General features: G+C 39.3%; 1 protein-coding gene across 3 annotated transcripts in view; it reads right to left on the reverse strand.

Annotated features, from left to right (window-relative positions):
* ST6GALNAC3 (ST6 N-acetylgalactosaminide alpha-2,6-sialyltransferase 3) overlaps positions 1-15,011 on the reverse strand; it is a 331,756-nt gene that overhangs the window by 121,578 nt on the left and 195,167 nt on the right. For all 3 annotated transcript variants that reach the window (XM_084637351.1, XM_084637352.1, XM_084637353.1), the window contains exon 3: positions 4,915-5,324. In XM_084637351.1, the coding sequence (XP_084493477.1) occupies positions 4,915-5,324 (410 nt within the window). The remainder of the gene's footprint in view (positions 1-4,914; positions 5,325-15,011) is intronic.

Genomic DNA, 15,011 nt, shown 5'->3' on the forward strand with positions numbered 1-15,011 from the left:
GTTTGTACTCCCTGAGTTGCAGACCCCAGCTCTTAGAACCAGGTTTCCAGTAGCAATATTCACAACTTCACATACAGAATATTCAGAAAGCGATTCCTGTAACTCTGGCCTAACATATTCTATTTCCACAAGTATTCCTGTCATAAATATAAAGGGAAGGGTAAACCCCTTTAAAATCCCTCCTGGCCAGAGAAAAAAATCCTCTCACCTGTAAAGGGTTAAGAAGCTAAAGGTAACCTCACTGGCACCTGACCAAAATGACCAATGAGGAGACAAGATACTTTCAAAAGCTGGGAGGAGGGAGAGAAACAAAGGGTCTGTGTCTGTCTGTAGTCGTCTTGGCCAGGGACAGAACAGGAATGGAGTCTTAGAACTTTTAGTAAGTAATCTAGCTAGGTATGTGTTAGATTATGATTTCTTTAAATGGCTGAGAAAAGAATTGTGCTGAATAGAATAACTATTTCTGTCTGTGTATCTTTTTATAACTTAAGGTTTTGCCTAGAGGGGTTCTCTATGTTTTAAATCTAATTACCCTGTAAGGTATCTACCATCCTGATGTTACAGGGGGGATTTCTTTACTTCTATTTACTTCTATCTCTATTAAAAGTCTTCTTGTAAGAAAACTGAATGCTTTTTCATTGTTCTCAGATCCAAGGGTTTGGGTCTGTGGTCACCTATGCAAATTGGTGAGGCTTTTTATCCAACATTCCCCAGGAAAGGGGGGGTGCAAGTGTTGGGAGGATTGTTCATTGTTCTTAAGATCCAAGGGTCTGGGTCTGTAGTCACCTAGGCAAATTGGTGAGGCTTTTTACCAAACCTTGTCCAGGAAGTGGGGTGCAAGGTTTTGGGAAGTATTTTGGGGGGAAAGATGTTTCCAAACAGCTCTTCCCCAGTAACCAGTATTTGTTTGGTGGTGGTAGCGGCCAATCCAAGGACAAAGGGTGGAATATTTTGTACCTTGGGGAAGTTTTGACCTAAGCTGGTAAAGATAAGCTTAGGAGGTTTTTCATGCAGGTCCCCACATCCCTAGCGTTCAAAGTGGGGAAGCAACCTTGACAATTCCTGACGGTAAACTAGTGTATCTGTGGAAAGCAAATACAAAAGAGGCACAAACACGCTCCAAGCAATCCAGTATTTGATTCAAGCCAACATCCAGGGAAATTGTTTAAAGCACTGATATTTGCCCACTACTAGCTTCATTACTTTGGCGAGACTGTTATATGAAGTAAACAATATAAGTGGCAGCAACATGATGTACTTTTGTTGCTTAATTTCAGTGATATCCTCACTAGCTCAGGCTTTGTATAGATTAATCAGACACATGGAGAACCACATATTAGTTGAGGTGAGCTGTGATGACTGCAGTTATCTAACAGTGTCAATCTGAACAGTAAATGAATACAATTTGAGAGAGCTAAATGACAGCGTTATAATAAAAGGCTCATATATAGCCAAGATAATAAATAATTAACAAGTAACTGCACAAAATAGCAGGTTGAACACCCCACCCAAATTCTGAATCCTGATTCAAAAGTAAGTGAGCAGAATGATCCGTCTCTCTGCCACAAACGATAAAACAGCTTTCTCACAACCTAATATGCAGCACCATCTGGCACAAGCACAGAGGCGGCTGAGAACTTCTGAAAGTGAAGCACAAAAGCCATTTAGTTGCTTTAGGGGTTATCCAAGATAATTTAAAAAAAACAAACGAACAACCAAACAAAAAACAACCCTTCAAACTAAGGAGCAGAGGGTTTGTTGGTTTTTTTTGGCGGGGTGGAGGCAGTTGTTTTATTTGCATTCCCTGGCTGAAAACATGGACCATTGGATCTTTTTTAGGGACACTTGCATAGCTAATCATGCCAATAGAGTGTCACTGAACTGAATTGTGTGGGTATGAATGTAATAGAGAGTTCAGGTGGTGTGTATGGGAAGTCAATCGCATACAAAACAGGCCAGGTTTTAGAGTCCTCTTATTTTGTGACTTTTAATGAGAATTTCAGGACACTGGAATACATTTTCTATCTGGGATCATGGAGCTTTTTATGTTGTTACATGTATAAACCATGAATAAAACCACCAGGTTAAGCTGTGCTTAGTTTAGGTTTCTCTCTTAAAAAATTTCATACCAGTAGTAACCAATATCACCACTGGTGTGCATCATTGACTGTGCAGCCGCTCCGTTTGATGGTCCCATGGTTGTGTGTGTAATTGAACAGGAACACTATTGCAGCATTGCTGGCCCCAGATTGCGGAACTCATCTTGCTGAAGGCACTATACAATATGCACCACACTGAGTTGTTAATCTGAGCTGTTTGCAGTATAGATAGAAATGGAGTTCACATTAGACTAATCTAGGTGATATTAGCAAACTCAGGATTCATTATATTATTGCTTTCTGAAAGTGACTTTCTGTGCAGACTGTTTTCTAAATGATCCTTAAAAGACACTCCCTTCCTCCTCATCACCTTCACCTAAGGCAATAACATCTGGTAACATTGATCTATTTGCTGCTAGTTTTCATTAATTGTACCCATCCCTGAGGGTGGTGCAGCTTTGGCAGCAGCTAATTAAAACCTATTTAGAGCTGCTCAGTGCACTTTATCAGACCAAAATTGACTCTGTTGCTTTAATGGAGACTACAGTTTTCTCTATTATTACCTTAAGTGAAGTTTATAAGGTTTTCCCTTACATTTCTAAAGTACAGGGAAAGTTATAACTGCCTTTATAACTACTCACCTGGATTCAAATGAATATAATGATGTAAAATTTAGTTATTGGCTGGCATTTCTTCAAATGTGCTTCAAATTCTCCTTTCATCTGACTCTATGTACATAATATAGGAAAGTGCAGTAAAGTATTGTGAGAAACTGTCAGATTTACAGCACTACAGAGGGCAGTGCCACTAAAATGCATTAATACAAAACTGTGAATGTCTGCCAATGTATATTATTTATATACAACAATTACTCAGAGTGGATGAACTCTCACACCACCCTGAATGACCAAGCCTCTGCCCAAATTCACAATACTGTGTGTCAAGACCAATCTCCAGATCCAGGAAGCCAATTTCAAGAAGATATTATGCTGTCCCTGTAGAACAAAAATTACTTCATTTTGAAAATAGGAAGGTTGTTTGCTATTAATCCATAATGGCTCTGGCCCCATTTCTTCCATTGACCAATAATTGAACTGTAAACAGACAAATTATGGGCTTGATCCCATGCCTATTGAAATCAATGGCAAAGCTCCCACTGACTTCTGTGGTGCAGGAGCAGAATCTATTTGCCTATAAGTGGCTACACCATGCCTGTTTGATACTTTTCATAACTCTGAGAATAGAATGCGAGCACTATTATGGTGAGAACATTTAAAGTCCCATTAATTTCCTAAAGAGACGTTACATCAACAGAATATAGAAACAGAAAGCTCATTAAAAGATTAACAAACTAGAAATCTGTTGTAATCTTACTATGCACTGGGAATGTACACCATACGTAAAGGCAGTACTTTAGGATTAAACCCAAAATAAATCCAGTTACAACTCACACTGTATATTTTTAAAGTTGAGCAGAACTTGGTTTCCCTCCAAATTTCTTGTTTGGAACATGGTAAAAACTGAGCACTGTTTAAACTAATACTGGAAGCAAGCGCTGATGTTTCTCCTAGGAACTGAAGGAATATTTGGCTGAGGTACCTGAAAGAGTCTGTATCAACATCATAATAGTTTGACATGATACATGAAGCCATTTTTTTCTCATCCAGGGAGCTCTGTTGCTCTTTGCTGCTTCAGTAAGCAGAACAGATCCCAAATAGCCTTCATTATCATACCCAGACCCCTGAATGCAGCAGCACAACAAAACATGTATTGAGGATTTAAATGATGATGCATGTCAGTAGTTCCCAAACTGTGGGCCGCAGACCACCAGTGGTTTGTAGAGTGTTGTCTTGGGGTACAAGGAGTCCCAGCTGGTGACATGATGCTTGCTTTCCTTGTTTTCCCCCCAGCAAATCACATTAAATGAAGCTAACGATGCATTTAATTAATAGTTTTACGTGGAAAAGTAATAATAGGAAACAATTTTTGTGGTGACATAGGGATGTTACTTGATTGCTAATGTGTGTGTGGTTGGGGGATGCAGGAAGTGCAGGGTGAAGGACTAAAGAAGCCTTTCTCCCAGCACACAGTTCCATGGATAGGATGGGGATAGATCCTGGCAGATCCTCCAGCCCCAATCTTACCTCAGCCCTCTCTAGCCCCAGCCCCACATGCTGCTGTGCAGATGGCCTCTGTAGAGCTCACTCTCTACTCTACACGGGGAATTCACTGACCTTCCATCATGCATATAGCACCCTCTTGGAGCAGCATAATCACACACATGGTTCTCCACAAGCCAGTGGTATATAACTTTAGTATAATTTTACTAGAAACACTAGCCATTTGGTGATATGTCTGATCATCTATTTTAACTGAAAGAGAATTATTTGGATTTGAGGTAAAGCTCGACAGAGTATCTTGACAAGAGAGGTAAATATACGACCTCTTCTTCCCTTTGTCCTGAGGTTGTATGTGTAGGAATGATGTGTAGGCCTCCCCTCTTTGAATAACATGTCAATTTAATCAATATTAAATTGAGCTGAAAACAACACACACAGCTCTGAAAAGGCTTTAGGAAGGTATCCAATATTTTTTAGGATCCAGGCCAACAAAAACGGAAATAACAGAAGGTAGCAAAGGTGGGATAAATGGGGCCTGTCTGCTGCCTCATCAAGTGCCCGGAACAGTCAAAAACATATATGAATCCATTAAAAACATATCTGGGGGCTCACTGAAGAGCTGGCATGCAAGATGGCCTTCTCTTGTCTATCTTTTGTCATTAACATCAGAGTACCTCTTCATAGGCAGGACTTACCGATCTTTTCCAGTTTCCTCCTTAAATACCCCATCACAGTAACTCATGCGCTTTTCTGTTGTCACATAGATTTTGGCATTGGGGTAGCTGTCAACAGCTTTCTTCAGCATGTTGTACACAATGCCATTGCCATCTTTCCTCATGTTTCGAAAAGGCCCCCAGATGACATAGACCGTGCTATTGGCTTCCTTGAAAAAGTACTCAGGATTCTTGAGCAGTAGGGGAACACTGGTATGTGAGACCACTCGTATGGTCGTCTTCTTCCCAACATCCTCCTCATAACCCTTGGTGGGAGCATTGTTCATTCTCCATATACAGGAAGACTGGTCAATCTCAATTCCCACTTTCTGACCAGCCATCTGACCTGAGTTCGAAACAATGGCACAGACGTCACAGTCTAGCTGGAGAGGCTGAAAGAGAGAGAGAACAAAACAGATGACAGGTCTTACACATTGAGATGGAAAATTTAGTTAAAAGAAGTAAATAGTCCAACAAATTGGGAGCAAGATTTCTCTCAAAGCACATCAATTCCTGTGTAGAGGAGCGGGCAGTAAAGTCTATAGTTACTAAGCCCTGAATGAGATCCTTTTATACCAAACGAATTAGCACACACTAATCTTCTGCTTCTATTCTCCTCATTTCAAAATCAACTGGAAAGTAATCATGTGTCTTCCACTATATATTTTTTCCTTTCAATTAAAAAGAATTTGAAATAGGAAACATGTAAATAATAGTTAGATGGATGTTTTGTTCCCTTGTAAGAGATTGTTGTCAGTAGTGGATTTAAAAACAGAAAAAAGAATGAAGGAAATGTAGTTGTGCACGGATTGCATATTTCATCGATAGGTTTGGATGAATGGATATTTAATCTGTGATAAAAGTGAGCTCTGAAGTGGCTCTCCAGCAGGCATTCTACTGTAGCTTGAGCCTATGAATATATGGGAAAATGTGCCTGTGCCCTTATAAAACAGCTCCTTATGTCTGGAGCACATTATTATATGTATACAGATTCTCTTCCAAGGACACTTATGTCCCATGAAAGAGCCAATGAGATACAAATTGACCGTGGACCTGTGAGCTAGAGGCTTGATCTATGCCTACTGAAGTCAATGGCAAAATTTCCATTGAATTCAATAGTGCAGGTTCAGATCCCAAACCAAGAACACCCGAGTCCTTCTAATGCTGGTTCTCACAGACTCTCTTTGTGGACCTGAGCACATTCTCTGACTCTGCTTCTCTGCATGAAATGGGAATAGCAATAGGTTCCTACCTCACAGGAGTATTGGGGGAATTAGTCTGTTTCACATACTGTTTGCCTGACTCATGTGAGACAACCCCCTGATGCCCAAGAAGAGTAGAATTGAGCCCTAAATATTTATAAACAGCTAGAAGACGAAAAGCACTATATGTAATTCAAGCATGTGACATGTGAATCTAGAATCCTAAATTCACCTGAATGCAGACCAGTTCTACAAGAATTGGCCAGGTCTACAGATGCTTAGTGAACCCGGGCTGATGTTGGTCCTTCATCCATCCCATAGCCAAGGTTATGGACCCTCTCCAACTTTATCTTTGATCAGTGACCTGATCTCTTCTTTTCCTCTCTGCTGGCAGTCAATGTCTCCATTGCCTTCTTACACCAGTGAGTGTTGAGCCATCAGCCTTATGGCATGCTACCTGCCCCTCTAAAGGATGGCTAGCAGCAGAGTGGGAGCCTTTCACTACAGTGATGTGAATCCGTGTCCCAGCCACATTTGACAACTGCAGACTTGGAAAGAAACCAACTAAGACATCACAATCCGTTCTGTGACAACAAACTGTAATGCCATAGATGTGAAAATGGTGAGGTCAGAAGTTGACGAACAGGTTAGGAGAGGGCCAAATGATAACAATAACAGTGCCTCCTATGTGTAACAAATACATAACTTAACAAAGGTTCTACCCACCGGGCCCCTGAAGTAATCTTAAACACAGATGTAAAGGCTTGTGCTGGAATGATTGGTGTGCTCTGGCTGTTTTTTAAAATGTCTTTTCTTCATTTCACTAGGAGTGAAGGATGCTTGACTGCACACAAAAGTATCAACAATATTTTCTTTAGAAAATGCTGTACATTTTGTAGTCTTTGGGAGCTGTCCTGAATAGCTCTCTGGCAGCATGAATGAAATCCCAGGAGATGCAGCTGAACACAACCACCTTTCTGTTTACCACTTAGTTACAGAAATCGTCCCTAAAATACTTTGAGAGTACATGGATGGATGAACTAAAGAAATCTATAAGCATAACCCATATACGAGCATGAAATGACTGTTGCAGTCTCGGTAGATTAATTTATATTTTTTAGGATGAAAGTTCAAACTAACAACTAATGAACAAGGAATTGCTGGAGGGGAAAAGATCACTTGGCTCAAGAATCTAGTCCCGTTTAAAACTGTCTCAGCCTCATGCTATTGCTTTCTCACTGTGTCCTTCCTTCTTCATTAAAATGTATAGCTCTCTCAAACTCATTTAAATTGTTTGATTTGATGGTCTCACTTGGAAATTTATTCCATGTTTTCTATTCACTGTTCTGCCTCAATAAAAGTCATACACTTACACTTGCAATGGTGTCCCTCAGTTTTCTAACCTTTTTGTTGTGATCCATTTATCGTGTTCCATTTTATCAAATCCTTTCATAATTCGGAGTGCTTATCTAGTAGGTTACCTTGCAATCTGCTTTCTTTCAACAGGAAAAGGCTTAGTCTCTTTAGCCTTTCTCAGAACGAATATTTTTAAAAGATGGAATTGCCTGAGTTGTTCTAATTTGCATCTTTTCTAAAAGCAATCAGCTCCACGGAAAGCCAATGAAAACTTAACTCAGCACTCCATGTGGACCTGATCCAAATCAATGGACATCTTTCAATCAACTTCAATAGCTTGGAATCAGACCCTCTGTGGTCTAACTACAGAATATGCATCAGTTTTCACTCATTGTATATTGTAGCCCTCTGTGGAAGTATCCCAGTAACCTGTTGTCCTGATTTATAATTGTCACCTTTTAGAATGATGGTTTCAACAATTCTTGTACAGCTGCTCTATAACTCTTTTTCTGGTTCAATATGCTATATTACCATTCCTGTGTTTTACTAACCCTCCAAGAGCTATATGAAACCAATCCTCTTTCCATTAAACTCAGTGGCAAAACTCCAGGGTGTCATATGCACAAAGAGAAGAAAGAAGCAGGGACAGCATTTCTAGTTACAGGTGAATGAAAATGGGGAGGGAGAGTAGGGGGAGATGGAGATGAGAGAATTACAAAAACCTACCCCATTGATGACCTTTCTACACTTAGCAGTGACTATGTATAAGTGTCTACATCCCAAAAAATACTATCATGATTAAACACTAGCTTGTTGGCAACCTTAGCAGAGAAGATAAGAACTGAACTGAATGGAGAACAAAATGCCCTCTTCACCTTTAGAGCTGGTCATCCCATGTCAGGGCTGAGGTACATTGGCAGGACAGTGTGTAGAAGCCTGCACTGATACTGTATATATTCTTTAGTTAAAAGACTTAAATCAAAGGTATAATCTGGCAACTTCCACAAACCCTAAATACATTTACATAATATCTAGATACTATATTACTTAAAGAAAACAAATGACCATAGACAACCACTCACCTTTTCTTCTCACCCTCTCTATTTAGATACTTCTGTAGCCCCTAAACACTGTTGTCTCTGTGTCTCTTAGAGCTATTATCTTCAATAATTTGCTTTGCCTCTGTAAAAATGATTCATTGTGCTGTTTCCCAGAACTATATAAAACTCCTCAGCAATGTTAGCTGGGCATGATTCTGACAAATTGTCCCATCTTTTTTGAATGATACATTGTAACAGTTGAGGAGCACTTGCATTTTAATCAGTAAGGAAAATGAAATGTTTGACCTTTCAATTTTCTGTGCAAGCTTACAGAAAATAGAAAAGATAATTAAAACTGTGAATTAAAACTTGCAAAACAGTGTTGTTTCTCTAGCAAAGAGAAATGTCTGTGTAATAAAGGTCACTTATCAGCCAGTTCTAGTTATTAAATCTTTGTACTTAGCACTGAAGTGGCTCCACAGAAGCAAAGGTCAAGTCATTAAATAATGAAACAAGGAGAATTAGAAAAAAGGTCATGAGCAATCTTAACTACAGCTGACCAGATGCAGCCAAATTTACTCACAGATGGGACCAAATGTAGCCCTGGAGCTAAGCAGATGTAGTTCCCACTGGCATGAAGCTGAATTTGGCCCAAGATATGCAAAAACATCCCTGACTCTGAGTGTACCACAGTGCACTACTCTACCTCTCCTCTGTGCTTTACTCTGTCAGCCTCCTGACTCAATTACTAATGATGTTAAGGAAATGCAGATTTATTTTTTCCATTGTTATTTTAATAATGAAAAAGTAATTTTGTAATTTGGAGACAATACACATGTAAAATATAAAGGGACAATTATTAGCAGTTCACCACATATTAATTTACTCCCCCAATGCTGAAACAAATGAGATCTTTTCTTGTAATCGTCCAATTTGAGTGAATTCTAACAAAGCCAGTTGAACAAAGCTCCAGAGATACATTTCTCATTTCAGAGCCATTTATTCCTCTACTCTTCATGGATGTCTTTAGAGTTTTAGTTTTAAAGGATACAAACATGTATAATGATGCCAATAGGGAATAGATTTTGCCTTTATTCATTTTGATGTTCTTTTGAGGTCTTTCAAATGAAAGGTACAAAAGAGGCATTAACCGTCTGGCATTGTTTTTATTGCTTTTCTGTGCTTTACAAGCAAAAAATGTATTTTAATTTTTCCTATATTTCAATAATGATTAACTAAGCTGTTTTTAATCTATGCTGAGTCACTTTCTGCAGACTTCTGGGAGTCTGGGAGCAAAGAATTTCCAGGTTTCTCCTAGAGAATACTCAGCACATTTAAAGGAAAGAAAGAGAGGCAATGCTCAATCTGCTTGCGTGTTCACAAACCAGAATTTTCAATTTGATAGCTCTCAGGAGCACCATATAAAAATAATAATCTATAACTAACATCAAATAATAATAAGCAGCCCCAGATCTGATTATACTGTGGTTGCGTGGTTGTTCCCCTTTTCCTCCTGCTTTTTTTTTTAAAACTCCAGCAGTTGGTTTGGCTCCTAGCTCAGGGCATTGCTGTGTCTGTGTCTTCATAAAATGTAATATTAAAATTCATAAACATTTTAACATTTGGACAGTATTTCGAAATAAGCCATGTGTCAATATGTGTCTCAGTTTCTAAATGATATAGAACATAATGTTCCCTTTGTTATAATGCTGTTCCTGAGACACAAGTGACTAGGGTATTTTATTTAGGTGTGTGTCTCTGTCAATTGTACTTGCATAGTTACTACACGAGCGAGAGGAAGTTTTTATTTGAACTGTATGAGTTGGAGGCGAGAGGTAAAACAGTTTCCTAATGGGAATAGTCTTTCAACAAAGGGCTGAATAAAGAAGGATCACAAGGTTCTTGTTCCAGACATGGATCTAGCTGCCACAGGACTATTATTCATGGATAACAGTTCTTTAAGGGTATATCTACACTGCAATTAGACACCTGCAGCTGGCCCATGTCAGCTGCCTCAGGCTTGTGGGGCTCAGGCTAAGGGTCTGTTTAATTGCAGTGCAGATGTTCGGGCTCGGGCGACCCTCCAACCTTGCAGGGTCCTAGAGCCCAGGCTCTGGCCCGAGTCTGAATGTCCACACAACAATTAAAAAGCCCCTGAGCCTGAACCAGCTGGCAAGGGCCAACTGCAGGTTTTTAATTGCCGTGTGGACATACCCTAAAAGGGCCACATCATCCCCTTTACTTTGGCTAGAAGAGGGCACTGGTATTTTATGGATTGTTGCTGTGTTTTGTGGGCAAACCTGGCAGCATGACTTTATTACAGCTACGCTGCCATTTTACAGGGCAGGCAGCCTGAGGGCTCGGAACACACTTGATGCTTTCCCCATGAATGCCATTATCTTCTGTAGAATATAAGCCTTTTGTTTTAAAAAATTACCATTTTTACCCTTGTGATTATGAAGAAAACCTTCCAAATGAAAACCACAGTGTAAACAGTAGCATCTTTCTGAGTCTGCAGACAGACGGCTCCAGTTCCTCTGCGGCTGCTTACAGCTTTCCTAACAGCAGCTGACAGGAATGTCATCAGTGTCTGCCACTGCTGTTGGGAACAGCATGGACGGCTTTGAAACTGATAAGAATCAGGTAAATTTCACTCTGTTAGAGCTTGAGAAAGCTCTGAGCAGCAGCTGGGATAGGCACTGGAACTATTAACTGGTTTTTTTCCCTGGTCAGTAGGATCATCTTCTTAGCTTGGTCCCCTGGTTGTTAGGTAGCTGATAACCCTTTCTAGCCCTATATCTGAGGGCAAGGCGGTGTTGGTATGACTATAGGTAAGTGTGTTGGTGGATGACTGATGGAAACAGGGTATATGTGTGAGAGAGAGAGAGAGACTTTTAGGCAAGAACTGGGAGAAAATATATAAAGGAGAATGTAGAGTATACAGTACCATGTAGGGCTAGAAAGACAAAGAGATATAAAGGGATGGAATATAAGGGAAGGGGAACAATAGAGGGAGCAGACACTTAAAATGAAACAGGCAAAGAAATAAATGTTCTATAGGAAAGTCAGAAAAAGTGGAGTGGAGCCAGGAAAAGGTAAAAGGGCCAACAAAAACCAGAGACACTTAGTAAGTTACAGCATTAAAATGACTATTGCATAGAAAGCTGAACTTTTCATCCAGCAAAACCCAACAAATTACTTTTCTAGAACATGCCTAATTTCATTCAAATGTTCTAGCTTATGGCTGTAAATAACCAAAATGCTTGCCCAACTCCATCTATCACTCATTTGCAAATATACAGCCTTTGGAATATCATAGGGCTGTGATATCAAAAACCAGGAATTGTTCCAGACAAATGCTTGCTTGGTGCATGCTGAAGCCAATAACTCATTCATGTTAACACCCACTATGTTGCTTATTTGCCCTCATTAGCATTGCAGGACTGGTTGGGTCTTGTGCTGAATAAAGGTAACAATACTACACAATTTAAGTAAGAAGTTGTTACAACAAATTGCATTAACAACTCTAAACATAAAATAATCAATTTTCAACATGCAATGGCATCTGTCAAAAAAGTGCTTAAAGCTCTTTTGCAACATGCTACAATGTTTGCAACAATACTGTCCAAAGAATACATGGTACTGGTGAAACAGGTTGGAGCTAGAGCCTCCTTTCAATTAATGCCACAATTTTAGTTGTCTTATAAAGTTATCCTTTGCACTGTAACTCTTTGATTTTTTCATGAGATACTAGTGATAAAATTAAATATGTTTTACTTATCAGGCAGATATGAACATTTCTTTCTTCTTTATACAGGGATATTTGCTAGAAAAACAGTACAAAGCACCAGGAGGTAAAATGTCAGTTACAGCTCAAGGATACAGAGTGTGAAGGAACATACTGTTAGTGCATGGACTGAATTGTGAATGAATCACAATATCAGAGGACCAAAAATAATTTCTCACATCTGATATCTCACATTGTAGCCCAGTACAATTTAAAGTAACACATAGCACATAATCCTCCCTTACAGAGTGTACTATAGAATGAGGTTTTTGAAGACAACCAAGGCCAAGATGACTCTCCATAACGGCTCTTTGATTCCTCTGAAGACCAACCTCCTAGCAATAAATATCTGCACAAAGAATTCACTGTCACTCTGTGGAACAAAGTCAATTATCAGGGGGGAAAAACCCGGAAATTTTATTTGACTATGTCTCAGAAAGACATTGACCCATATTTAAAATACTGGTGGAGAGTAGGGGAGATTATTTTGCAACTACTGGTTTTAATTTGTATTTATAGTAAATGCCCACAGATAGCACTAAAATATATAATATATGCAGAAGATCTGTTCTGATTTCGCTTTCCTCTAATAACTTCCTATTAGCAGTACTTGTCATTAATAATGGGCCATTATCTAGGAATTTAGTTTGCCAAATTACAGATGCAGGAGGGTGACTGGCTGTTATGTCTCCCATCTGAATAGGTCTGAAAATTTTCCACCAGCAAATTATACGACTTCTAAAATGAAGTTTTCACTTTATTTCAGGTCAATTTATTTGTGCCTTGAGCTGAGAAAGTGATATTAGACTGAGCAACAAAAACTCAAGAAAGAACTAGATTGTATTCCCATTATTTTCAAAAAGTGGAAATCCAGCTAACAGGCTAGAAGCCTCATCTCTAATTTATTTCAGTACCATGCTGTCTAGATCCATTATTTAATTTAGTCACTCTTGGTGGTCCATCTATCAAATTATTTGGATGCATGGAGAGAAAGTGATAAGCTAAAATGCTAATTATCCATTTTTCTGAAATTAAAAAAATCTATGCTAAGAATAACAATAAGGTTTATTACAACAGTTGTTAAACCAATACCATTTTTCATCTGACAAAATAAACCTTAACAAGCTTTCTGAGTCCAGAGTTTTAATTGCTGGACACCTTATCTAACAAGGAAATACATGTTTGCTGCTGGCCATAAACTTTTCTCTTACTCTCAATATTATACCGGGAATATTTGCTGTCCTATGTTGTGGCTGAGTCAGTTGTAAGAATCCTCCTTTTACATATCTGTTCTAAAATGTAGGCTACATTGTGGTTTACAAGGTCCAAGCCCCAAAATCATTATTTTTTTTAAAGTTTTGACCGTGAAGCATTGAAAACTATGTTTAGTTACAGAAAGCAAGAAACTCAGCTTTAAGTTTCAATATGAGACACAAGCACTTAAACGCTATGGTTTGGATGCTATAGGAAAAATTTAAGACAGATTTGGGTTTTTTGCTCAGATCATTAGAAAGATGCCTTTTAAAGCCTTTTAAGTTATTAATGGGAACTACCACAGGTTAGCTGCATTTTTAAAAACCTTGAAACTAAAGAGATGTTTTAATTGAATGATTTACTGTGCACAGGCATTGCTGTAGTTTATTTGATTATGGTTCCTTTTACAAGGCTGATTCAGTGCATATGTTAATTAGCAACATTTTAATCAGCGCTATATACTTCATTGTCTGCTCTCCCTCCCCCTCTGAATTGAATATGGCACCCCAGAGAGCCTTATTCACCACTCCTTGACCCAGCCAAAGTTTTCCCAAAGGAAGGCCTCGATCCTGCAATGAGAGCCACAGATGGACCCCTTAATCTGTGTGGAGCCCCGCTGATGTCAATGGGGCTCTATGCAGGTCTAAGGGTTCGCTCATGAGGACATCATGGGAGAATAAATAACTAAAGGAGTGTTGAATAGGACACAGGTATGAGACACTTACCTGGGAGGTTAAAAATGTTACAGAGCAACGGGAAAATACAATTTTATTTTTAAAAAGGGGTTTTATTAAAAAAAACAAACAAACCACTTTTCTCCAGGTTCCACTATAAAGTCCCAATTGACTTGTCTGATATCAATAAGATTTCCATAGTATAAACAACCCCCATTCAAAATCAGAAAGCTAGAACTTTATAGCCAGTTAAGCTATAGTTTATAATATTTTTGAGAGAGAAAATAATTTCCAGTGTGGTGTGTATTATGAGGGCAAGACACCCACTTGCTACCAGTGCATGTCCCCACACTCAAACTTTCAAGAAGAAATCTTTCCTAACAAGATCTGCTGGCCAGTCTGTGGGAGTGCAAGGGGATATCAGGTGAAATCCTGGCCCCATTGAAGTCAGTAGCAAAACTCCCACTGACTTCACTAGAGGCAGGATTTCCCCCATACTCTCAATTCCATCCTCACCCCTTTGGGGTTGCTAGGACAGCTTTGAGCAGTCCTTGCTTTCAGACACTGGATTCTAAAGCACTGTAATTATGCTCATCCCCTGAGATGGAGGAGGGCACCCACCATGGAGCGAGAACCCGCACAGAGCTTGTCTCATAGAATCATAGAATATCAGGGTTGGAAGGGACCTCAGGAGGTCATCTAGTCCAACCCCCTGCTCAAAGCAGGACCAATCCCCAATTAAATCATCCCAGCCAGGGCTTTGTCA

Source organism: Lepidochelys olivacea (assembly GCF_965140295.1).
Source record: "Lepidochelys olivacea isolate rLepOli2 genome assembly, chromosome: 8".
Lineage (NCBI taxonomy): Eukaryota > Metazoa > Chordata > Testudines > Cheloniidae > Lepidochelys > Lepidochelys olivacea.